The 11,778-nt window shown below is 35.5% G+C and overlaps 1 protein-coding gene across 1 annotated transcript; it reads right to left on the bottom strand.

Moving 5' to 3' along the window:
* Window positions 1–3,761: 3,761 nt before the first annotated feature.
* On the bottom strand, window positions 3,762–6,037 carry LOC145168818 (uncharacterized). The gene is made up of 3 exons (XM_079087497.1): window positions 5,727–6,037; window positions 4,916–5,353; window positions 3,762–4,831 (listed from the first exon to the last, which is right to left on the bottom strand). The coding sequence occupies exons 1-3, from the start codon at window positions 6,000–6,002 to the stop codon at window positions 4,031–4,033; spliced, it is 1,515 nt and encodes a 504-aa protein (XP_078943623.1). The 5' UTR covers window positions 6,003–6,037; the 3' UTR covers window positions 3,762–4,030.
* Between the last annotated feature and the right edge of the window lie 5,741 nt (window positions 6,038–11,778).

Consider the following 11,778-nt stretch of genomic DNA (forward strand, 5'->3'; position numbering starts at 1 on the left):
CTCTTCATTTTCATAACCTATGGAACTTTATGAGTTTTAAAATTTTTGAATGAGACTTTTCATGTAACTTGAGGACAAGTTACAAAACTCATATCAAGAACATTTTAGATCAAACTTTGAACAATAACTATCATCATACAACTTTCTATTGATCAAAAACAAACTCATAAATTAAGATAATTCATATCAAACAAATTTTAAGAAATTAGCCTAATCATATAAAGTAATACAAGTCTTGAAACTTTGACAACTATCTATTAATTGGAAGAGAATCATCATTACCATAACAACAAAATCAAATTTTATGAACAAAAACATTTTGTGGTAATGATTCTAATCCAAAACAGGCCAAAAAACTCGAAAAACTGCATTCTGGGGCACCAACTCGTCGAGTGTATGAACCAACTCGGCGAGTTGGATGAATTTGTGCTTGGACTCGGCGAGCCCCCCAGTGGACTCGACGAGTCCACTGTCCAAAACAACAGAAAATCGATTTTTAAAACATTTTCAAGCAAGTAGCATCAAGTATAATTGAAAACAACCCTAGGGTCTGATACCACTGTTGGGTTTTGAGCATACTAACACTTCTAAGGTGTTCATGCAACCCTAAATACCTTGGATCTATGTTTTCACTATTATACATGCAAACTTGAAGTTTCCAAGGTATTACCCTAACTAGCATACAAATCTTTGATACTTGGGTAATAAAACTAGTTAAATAACATACCTTTTCTTGTGGCTTGATAACCTTGAAGCTTTTGGCGTTTAAGAACTTAGCACCAATAGTGTGGATGTCTCAAATGGAATCACAAATCACCAACAACACTTTGGAAACTTGGAAGAGAACTACAATGCTCACAAAAATTGGTCTCTCCTTGTCAATACACTAGGGTGCCAATTTCTTGAACCAAAGGGCTTCTTATATAGTGTGGTTACATTAGGGTTACACCATGTAAACCCTAATGTGCATGACTTTCCACATTCCTCATGATCCATGGGTTTTAACCTCCATGGAGTATCCATAGGTCACCACATGGGTTAAGCCCAACATAAGGAATCATGGATCATTAGTCCACATTATAAGAATGAATGATTTACACAATCAATCCCTATATATTTAATTAGTCTCCTTTGACCACAAAATTAATTCCAAATTAACTCTTGATCAATACATATTAAATAATATGATTTCATATTAATATATTATAACTTATAATATATTAATAAATCATACATATCCTCTTTTCAAAAGTACAAATTGTTCCGGTGAAGTGCAACCCAAATGGACCATGCTAAATCAGGTCAAGTACATACCAAATATAGTTATGGACTTAGACACTAATCCAATAGGAGGTTGAGACAAAAACCGATTTCTGGAGATCAAGCTTTTAAATCGACGTTGTAGAGACTGAAAACGATAGCAATAGCCGTAGGGATTGTTCTGGTGACCTCTAGATTGTTGCCTTCCGGTCCGATCAGTAGGAATACGAAGGGGAAAGAGGCAGATCGGTGATGGGAAGACTGCAAAGGCCGACAGAAGGAGTTGGGGAGGTCGATTTCCGGTGGCCTTCAACTTCGATTTGGCCATCATCATGGTCGATCTGATGTTTGAGGGTAGAAGCAACTCACACATGGGTGTTTATGGTGGTGTTACTCGGCAGGAGGAAGAAGGGAGGGGCCCAAGTTTTGGGTATGTGGCACTCAAACCGGTTATAGCAAGTCAAGAGGACTAAAAATACAGGTAGACCACGAGTTTGTTCCCTCATAAAGCCACTTAAAAAGTTAAGTGACTAAAAGAGTTAACCCTAAAAAGTTCATATTAATATATTATAACTTATAATATATTAATAAATCATACATATCCTCTTTTCAAAAGTACAAATTGTTCCGGTGAAGTGCAACACAAATGGACCATGCTAAATCGGGTCAAGTACATACCAAATATAGTTATGTACTTAGACACTAATCCAACAGGAGGGTGAGACAAAAACCGATTTCCGGAGATCAAGCTTTTAAATCGACGTTGTAGAGACTGAAAACTATAGCAATAGCCGTAGGGATTGTTCTGGTGACCTCTAGATTGTTGCCTTCCGGTCTGACCAGCAGGAATACGAAGGGGAAAGAGGCAGATCGGTGATGGGAAGACTGCAAAGACCGACAGAAGGAGGTGGGGAGGTCGATTTCCGGTGGCCTTCAACTTCGATTTGGCCATCGTCATGGTCGATCTGATGTTTGAGGGTAGAAGCAGCTCACACATGGGTGTTTATGGTGGTGTTGCTCGGCAGGAGGAAGAAGGGAGGGGCCCGAGTTTTTGGGTATGTGGCACTCAAACCGGTTATAGCAAGTCAAGAGGACTAAAAAGACAGGTAGACCACGAGTTTGTTCCCTCATAAAGTCACTTAAAAAGTTAAGTGACTAAAAGAGTTAACCCTAAAAAGTTCATATTAATATATTATAACTTATAATATATTAATAAATCATACATATCCTCTTTTCAAAAGTACAAATTGTTCCGGTGAAGTGCAACCCAAATAGACCATGCTAAATCGAGTCAAGTACATACAAAATATAGTTATGGACTTAGACACTAATCCAACAGGAGGGTGAGACAAAAACCGATTTCCGGAGATCAAGCTTTTAAATCGACGTTGTAGAGACTGAAAACGATAGCAATAGCCGTAGGGATTGTTCTGGTAACCTCTAGATTGTTGCCTTCCGGTCCGACCAGCAGGAATACGAAGGGGAAAGAGGCAAATCGGTGATGGGAAGACTGCAAAGACCGACAGAAGGAGGTGGGGAGGTCGATTTCCGGTGGCCTTCAACTTCTATTTGGCCATCGTCATGGTCGATCTGATGTTTGAGGGTAGAAGCAACTCACACATGGGTGTTTATGGTGGTGTTGCTCGGCAGGAGGAAGAAGGGAGGGGCCCAAGTTTTGGGTATGTGGCACTCAAACCGCTATATAGCAAGTCAAGAGGACTAAAAAGACAGGTAGTCCACGAGTTTGTTCCCTCATAAAGCCACTTAAAAAGTTAAGTAACTAAAAGAGTTAACCCTAAAAAGTTTATAGGGCGCATATGTCATTTTCCTTAAAATAAATATATTAAATGGAATTAAAATTTTCATTCAAATTTTTACAAAGATGATGGGATGAAGACTTTGTTGTTCCCAAAACATTTTATCGTTGTAAAAGGTTCAAAACTTTTCTAAATAAAAGCTTTTTCAAAACTGACATAAACATTTTGTCGTCATGAAAAGTCCGAAACTTTTCTAGTTTTGAAATATAAATTTTTGTGAGGAAAAGAATTTTGCATAAAGTAAAATAAAATAAAATAAAAAGTTGAATAGAGAGTAGGGACTGGGTACTACTATTTCCTTGGGAGTTGGACCAAATCTTTTACATAGAAACTGATCCTATGAAACCGATCTGTTCAAACTGTTCAAATCAATTTAAGCCCAAGCAAGCATCAAACACTTCCCCACCAATCAGGATGCGATTTAGCAAGTAAAACAATAAAAACTAATAAAATAAAATAAATCACTTTCATTCAAAAATAATATATTATATTATATCCGATAAAATAACAAAAGTTTTTTAACTCCAATGAAATCAAACATTTCATTTTTTGGTTAATTTCATAATACCATACACTATCTATTTTTAATTATTTTAGTAGGTGAAAGGATCTTACAACATTTAATTTCAATAAGTTAGTGACATATACAACTACTATGGGTTGATATCATTATCACAAGTAACGAACTATTTGTATTTTGAAAAAACATCATTATTTATAAAAGTTAGTGTCAAACGTAAGCAACTAAAATATTGTGTTTACAAGTTATTTTCTCAACACAACATTATAGTAGTTTACCTTCTGACATCATTTTTTTAAACAACTGTTTGTAAAATAAAAAAATAGTTTGTTACCCATTTAGACATTAACCCCTTAAACATTTGAACTTTTTTCAACAGCCTATTTTCCAAAAAGCTATATTACTAATATCTTTCTCTATAGCACGCATGTTATCATACTTGTTTCAAAACCATGGCAGAATGCTCTTGTCCTTTAAGATGATCCATATAGTCCACCACGCTAGTCCAACCCACATTGCATACTGCACAAGTTATCGAAGCACCAGATGCTGTTCCCCCTTCTTTCATCATCTTCTTCCTCTTTACATCTCCATCCTCTTCACTTGCTAATGAGTCATTAGCTTTCCTTTTACCCTTTTCCAAAATGACAACTTTACCCTCTCCATTCATCATATCCTGCAACATTCTTTCTCCTTTCATTCGCTTTCCAGTTTTATATTCGGCTTTTTTGTGTTTCTTCCCTGAAAGGTGCCTGTTGAGCTCATCATAGGAAGTGCAACAAACCTTACAAAGTTCACATCGTGTAGAACTTCCTTCGTTTGGATTTACAACTTCGCCCTTGGTCAACTTCCCCGAATCAGTATGGGTCGAGGGCAAACCCGTCATTTTCTTTGATTCTTGAAGATTCCTCTTATGATTCCTCCCTCGCAGATGCCTGTAGAAGGTATCGCTGCTATAATCGATCTTACAAACTTCACACCATCGAAACTTAACTTCCTTTGAATCCTCAACTTTTTCCACATGCTTGGAAACTGGTGTCTTCGCCATTGAAGCAATAGGCGTGGTCGATGGTGGGGTTTGTATTTTTTCTGAATCTTTAAGGTTTTTCAGGTGATTTTTCCCTGGATTGTGTTCTTGAAGCTTCTGTTCGCTGTTACAAGTGACTTTACAAACTTCTTCTTCCACTTTCTCTGTGCCATTGTTGGAAGACTGAACCAGAGTACCATTGTTCACCTGATTTCAACGAATTTTCATAAATCAATCTTCAAAAAGGGATGTAATTCTTCAATTAACACAGTAATTTTGTTCAATTTTTACCTGGGTTTCTTGTTTCTCACCATGGAGATGCTCTGTATCTATGTTTCGATCATGGCATACCAGATCAGGAATGGTGCAAGTAAACAAAGATTCAACTGAGGGTACATTTTGTAAGAAATCTTCCTTCTTCTTCTTCTTATCGGTTTCATGGTCTGAAGTAGCGTCTGCAACCAGTGGTGGCGTTTCTTGGATGATCGGAGATGAAACAGAGAGCTTTTGTATATTCTTTAAATGTTTCTTTCCTTCCTTGTGTTCCCTTAACATTTCCTCAGAGTTACAAGATACCTTACAGATCTCACAACGGATGCTTTGCGAGTTTCCGCTTTCTATCTTTGTTTCTACAACATCATTCACGATCTGAGGAGGACCAGTTTCCGAGTTTGCAGGGGAATTGGAAGCCATGGGCGCCATTGGAGGTTCAGTGAAGCTTCCACCTGCCTGAATACATATCGCTAATGATTTCCTTTCTCATTTTATCGAGTAACAAAAAAATATTAAATTGATTCAAGATCGTAATGCTTAATTATCTATGAAATTGAAAAAAGAAACATAAAGAAAGTACTGATCAGACTTACAAACTCATCGTTATGACGCAAACCCATTATCCAACTGTACCTTTCTAAACTTTATTCGTTGAAAATAACAACAAATAAACAATAGAGTGGGGTGGGGCCTACAACCATGAACTATGGTGTCGAAGGTACAAATCCGTCGTCGTCCCCTCTGAAAGCGAAGGGACTTTCGCAAAATCATGATCTTGAATTCTTAATAGAGGACAAAATGACATGGAACTTGGAATGTGAGTACTTACATGTTCAGATGGAGTTAAATCACTTGTGTTTGTGTATGTGATGACATCAGTTCGTGAAGCTGCACAAGGGTCGACATCTAATGGTGACATCGGCTTTAATTTATCATCAGCATTAGGTTTAGGGTTCAAGAACGAACAGATGTGGATTCCTTGAGGATGAATCATGGATTCGGGAATGTTAAAAGATCGCATTACAGGATTAGGGTTTGGAAACAGGAAGAAAGATGAAGATGAAGATGAAGATGAAGATGAAGATGTTTGCTGTTCTTTCAACATTTTTGTTTCAGGAATCAGGGTTTGAGGGTTTTGATGATAAAGATTGGTTGTTTGCAAGCTTTTAAGTCTTTGTTAGATTCAAATATACAGCCATTTATGGGAGAATTTTCAGACGAAAAGTGATTGCGTATGCTTGTCATATTTACCATTTATAGATGACACAGCTAAGAATCTGATTTGACATTAAATCATGCAATTATTTAGTTTATTGCTTTTCTTCAAATAGTAATTATTAGAATAAAAAAAAAGTATCAAAATGTTTATAATAATCCGAGAATTTTAGCTAAATAATAATCAAATCCACTCAATGTTTGTAATGTTATAATTCTTCTATAAAATGCATGACAATTTTTTGTACATCCCATCTATAAAAACAACAGAAACACCGACATGAATAATTCAATAGAGAAAAGGTTATAAAAATAGCCTGGCTGTGTTGTTGCTTTTGTAACCGTTTGTCTCGATCGTCCCCTCCGAACTAATATAATTTAAAATTTCAAAATAATAGTAATGATTTACCTAAAAATATACATTTTTCAACTTTATAAACAACACATACTTTATATTAATAATTTCAATCTTCTCAAATATACAATTGTGTCAAATGGATTTATCATTTGCATATTCATCATCAAGTTCAGATTTTATGTCATCTGCTAATACTTTATTAAAAATATAAAAAGTATTTTATTAAAAATATTTTATTTAAAATTTAAAAGAAGGGCAACTCTAAGAGTACAAATCTAAGTTGAAATTTTTTTGCTTATGCTTCAACCAATTAAACAAATTTTAGTTGAATATCAAATAATTAATCCCAATTTTCCTGAAATAATAAAATTTCTAACAAAAACAATAAACCATAAACCGAGGGCCCACATCTAAACCTCTTTGAGACATATTGGTAGAATGGTAGTAGAAAAAGTAATGGTCCACTCCTTCAACATCCAATGAACAGAAATGACATAAAATCAGTTGTAAAGGCCACCCCCATCATGAGTAAGTTTGGAAATAACGGGATTCTATATAAGACCAAGTCTCCAAGAAAAACAATAATTTCAATGGCACCCAACCATTCCATCTTATTAACGGTTGGATAAAAAGACGCCTTGTTTTACATTAACTTTTGAAATATTTTTATTGACTGAAATTGCATTGTTTCCGAAAGAACTGATATTAAGTAGTTAATTATAGGTTTGTCACCTAATTAACACCATTTGTGTAAAGCAGAAAATTAAAATTTTCCAGCGTGTTGGTCAACTGTATGAATTCCAAAGTCTATTGGTCTCGTCTCTTTCTCATTTTCCAATTCCATCTAAGTGAAAATGACACCCATCATTTTGAAGTAATACACTATGTGAGACCAAACAGTTTTTATCGGATTCAATGGAATAAAGTCATGAGAACCGGTGTTTAATCAAAAAGTCACTGGTCCATTTATCTTTCCAAAAGCTTGTTTTAGATCCATTTCCTACTTTTCGTTCAATAAACTGTGAAAGTACAATGCTCAAATCCAAAAAAGCATCATAGATAATGCTTAATCAAGTACCGGGGGATGACTTTTTTGCTAAGAATTTAGTGCCGTGTTTGTAATAATTATGAATAGCCCAAATGTAAGACCAAATGGAAATGTCCTTTGTTTTAGCCTTCCACCATCATTTCGCAAGGAGACTAAGACCGGAAGACCTTTTAACTTACCACCCCCGAGAACACTAACGCCTTGTTCCCGAGTTCCACTTAAGGAGAGAAATGGGAGGATACGGAGGGAAAGTGAAGGGTGTCGAAGGAAAATCATGTTCCCGAGTTTCATTAATGGAAGGAAAGTGAGGGGAGGGGAAGGATTTTGGAGTCATATTTTCCTTCCAAATTGGACGGATTTGGGAAGAAAGTGAGGGGAAAGAAAATTTTTAGTTTTATTTTCTTTTTCCTCCTAACTCGGGAACACAAAAACTTAAAATTTTCCTTTCATTTCTTTTCATTTCCTTCGAACTCGGGAACACGGAATAATGAATATTTTCCTTCACCTCCCTTTCTTTCCGTCAAAATTTTCCTTCACTTTCCCTTGATGAATTTACAAAAAAACTCGGGAACAAGGCGTAAAATATTTGGGAGAAGTAATTATATGTCAAGCTACATAATTAACCGTTTTTGTTTCGAAATCACCAGCCCAAAGAAATTTCTGTCTAATATTTACCAAAATATCGATTACCTTCTTGTAAGCGTTAAAAATTGATATAAATTATAAAGGCAAACTTCTGAGAACCGATTTAATAAGTGTAAGTCTCCCACCAAAGGAGAAGGACTTCACTTTCTAGAAGTTAGTTTATCTCTGAACCGATCAACAATTGGAGAACAATTATGGGATAACTACATACTCGATCCGATAAACAAGCCAAGATATGTAAAAGGGGATTTTGAAGCTTCATGGTTAAGAAAATTATCTAATCCAGAATCTTCAACATCATCGATTTCAATGACATAAACTCTGCTTTTGTTGAAGTTAACTTTAAGCTCGAAATAGAGATAAAAGCACCTAATAATTCATTTTAAGTTGAGAAACTTTATCGGTGATCACTCGCCGAAAAAAATGAGATCATCGGCATACATGAGGTGCGACAAAATCGGCCTATTATTGAGAAGAGAAAAACCATGAAAAAGTATTATTTTCGCATGCCGACTTCATCACTACATGCCTTTCATTTCATTGCTAAAATAAAAAGGAATGGCGAGAGCAGATCTCCTTTCCTACCCCTCCCCCCCCCCCCCTCTTCTCGAGATGTAATTTGCATGTGTGGGAGCCATTAACAATAAAGGAGTCTCTCCCATATTTAAGACCTCCCTTGATCCAATTCCGCCACTGGGTAGCAAAATTCATTTGAACTCGTACTTAATCTAAAAAATCCCAATAAAATGAATCAAAATAAAATGAATCAAAAGCTTTATCAAGATCTACTTTAAAAAACATCATGTGAACTTTATCCTTTTTCTCCCAACTACCAACTTCGTTTATAATGAAAGGACCATCTAAAATACTTGACCCATCAAGATACGTTGATTACTTACAATTAACAACCGAGACAATCACTTTTCTAAGATGCATGCCAATAATTTTCGACAAGATTTTTGCAAAACAACCTATAAGACTTTTTTAAGGTGAGTGCCAATAATTTTGGACAAGATTTTTGCAAAACAACCCATAAGACTTTTTTAAGGTGAGTACTACATATGATTTGCTCCTAAGTGTGTCAACAAACAATAAGTGTGAAATTAACTGGTTAACTATGTATATGTGCATTAGAGGGACTGATTATATACTTAGGGGGTTGATGTTTCTTATTGAATCTAGAAACGTTAGTGTTGTCTCCATTTTGATGATTGGCCAGTGCGAAATATGAATAAACATGAAGATAATCGACATAATAAACTAACTAACACGATGAGCCAAATGATATTCTTAGATAGAAAGAGCATAAATGATACATGAAGAACAAGTTGTTGGGGAGAGAAATTCCATGCCACACTCTCTCTAAACTAAATGACTACATTTTGGTGCACTCTATTAAAATGACCACTCTCCCTCTATTTATAGAGAGGGGTACCTTATACACAATAATAAAAGGGAATATTCTAACATAGCTATCACTCAACATTATAGAGCATTTCCAGCTCCAACAATCTCCCCCTAAATGCTTGGAAATGTTGAGGGGATAAAAATAGTGATAGAAGGCTAAAATACATAGTATCCAACATGCAGGTGCAATAAAAATGATACAACTGAGTAACAAGTGCTAAAATGTCTTGAAACTATGAAGTATCTGTAATCTCTAACTCTGGGTAATGAATCTTTGTAGTCGAAGTCTTCTGAATATTGAGGCTTAATCTTTTCCAGTGTTAAAGAATGAGATCCATATCTACAAATGTGATTAGTGAACCAAGCTGATCATCTTCAGAGTTCCCCTAAAACTACTGAACTGAAGATCCCGAAATCAGATCACACTTCATCTTTAAAATTCTAATCCATCTCAAATCTATGAAGAGCATCATAATTTACCAAATACATATCAAAATGAATAGCCTGCTGAAAATGTGAAGCATCATGAAATGAAGTCTGAATAATAAATAAAATGGAACCAGAGATAGTCTAGCAATGCCAAAATTTTGATCAATAATGACCAAAAACTAGTGTCACATTGCATTGCTAAAGAAATCTTCGTCTTCGAAGTATCAAAAATCCAAACTCGGACAATCATCAAATGTGATGTAGGTTCCTTGATCAATATCAATTAACAATAAGTATAAACAAAAGAACACAGAAGAATTAACAAAAAGGTTTTCACTAAGAATATGTTTTCAATAAGAGAATGAGCACAAAGCTCTAGGGTTTGATAATCAACTAATGATCAGAACCCTAGTATATAAAGAAAAGTAAATACAATGTGAATCCCCACAAACCAGGGATATCACCTAATCTATGATAATAATATAGTATATCCGATATCACTAGAATATAAGATCTTCTAACTATCTACGTATATTCTATAAATACAAGAGATTGCATAAGATACACATATCATGCTGACACAACTTTATAAAACATAACTTAACATTGGTGCTTAAGATGTTGGCGTTGATTGAGTCAGCGTGACTGTTTTACATCATCAAATTCTAAGGCTTGACCTTACAATTTCCCCCAATATGATTATGTCAGAACCCAAAGTCTTCTTCTTCAGAACGATGGTAGAACTCATTAACATCTTCTTTAGCTTCTGGCTTGACCCAAAAATAGCTTGAGATAGCAAGCTATTTCTTTCTATTGTTCAATTCCATTGAGATTAATAAGGGATAGTTTTGAGAAAGATTTGCGAAGATAATACATGTAATTCTGAGATGAACCAAGTGTTCAATGGGTGCTTTGAAAAGATTGTTTGAACGCTGGAAGCACATATGCTTGGATTCATCCATGTAGACGATGTCAAGATCTGGTTGAAGAATGAACATGTTTTGAGCTGGATGAACACCCACTGGCAAAGAGTTATCAATAACCTTGGTGTCATAAGGAAGTTGAAATCTTACTCCTTTGAAAGTTTTCTTCCGAGAAACTGAAGCAAATGCTGAGGATGAGGAATGTTTATTTCAGGTCTTAGGCAATAAGTCAAGATGCTTAACCTTTGTGATGATTCTATCTAGAATAAGCTTCGGTTCCTCAACATATTTTTGATGGGTTTTATACAAAAGAACATCCTATGTGCTCATGCAAACCCCAAAGCTTGGAACTAGGTTTCTCTATTGTACATGCAATTCATCCAAGACTTATAAACCCTAGATCTAGCATAATAATTTCGAAATTAACATATAAGAACAGATATAGATGATTACCTCTTGTAGAATGGTTTGAATCTCTTCAATCTTCTTTCTTTGGAGCTTAGAGTCACAAATATCACTCCTCTAATGGTTTACAAACACCAAGAGCAAGAGAATGACTAATGAGAAGGAGAAGGAGCACCAAAAACATCCTAGGGTTCTTCCAAGAGAGTTCACCACGTTTTTGGGGCCATAGGGGTCTTTATATATTGAGACTATTAGGGTTATCAAACAAGGAAACCCTAATTTGACTGCTTAGGCTCCAAGCAGCCCACATACTCCCTTTAGAACACCCCTTGGACGAATTCCTTATGGGCTTCCCATAGAATTCATCCAACCTATGTTCCAAGGTGATCCATAGCCCAATTGCAATTATCTTATAATTACAGTTCTAGTCCCCTAAGTTTAATTAATCTCT

The sequence above is a fragment of the Lactuca virosa genome, chromosome 4 (assembly GCF_052849685.1).
Source record: "Lactuca virosa cultivar CGN04683 chromosome 4, Lactuca_virosa_CGN04683_v6, whole genome shotgun sequence".
In the NCBI taxonomy this organism is placed as follows: domain Eukaryota; kingdom Viridiplantae; phylum Streptophyta; class Magnoliopsida; order Asterales; family Asteraceae; genus Lactuca; species Lactuca virosa.

Coding starts and splice junctions, on each gene's coding strand:
- LOC145168818 (XM_079087497.1), bottom strand. CDS start 6,002: ATGTTGAAAGAACAGCAAACATCTTCATCTTCATCTTCATCTTCATCT. Junction 5,354..5,726: donor ATTTAACTCCATCTGAACAT/GTAAGTACTCAC, acceptor ATATGTATTCAG/GCAGGTGGAAGCTTCACTGA. Junction 4,832..4,915: donor GTGAGAAACAAGAAACCCAG/GTAAAAATTGAA, acceptor CGTTGAAATCAG/GTGAACAATGGTACTCTGGT.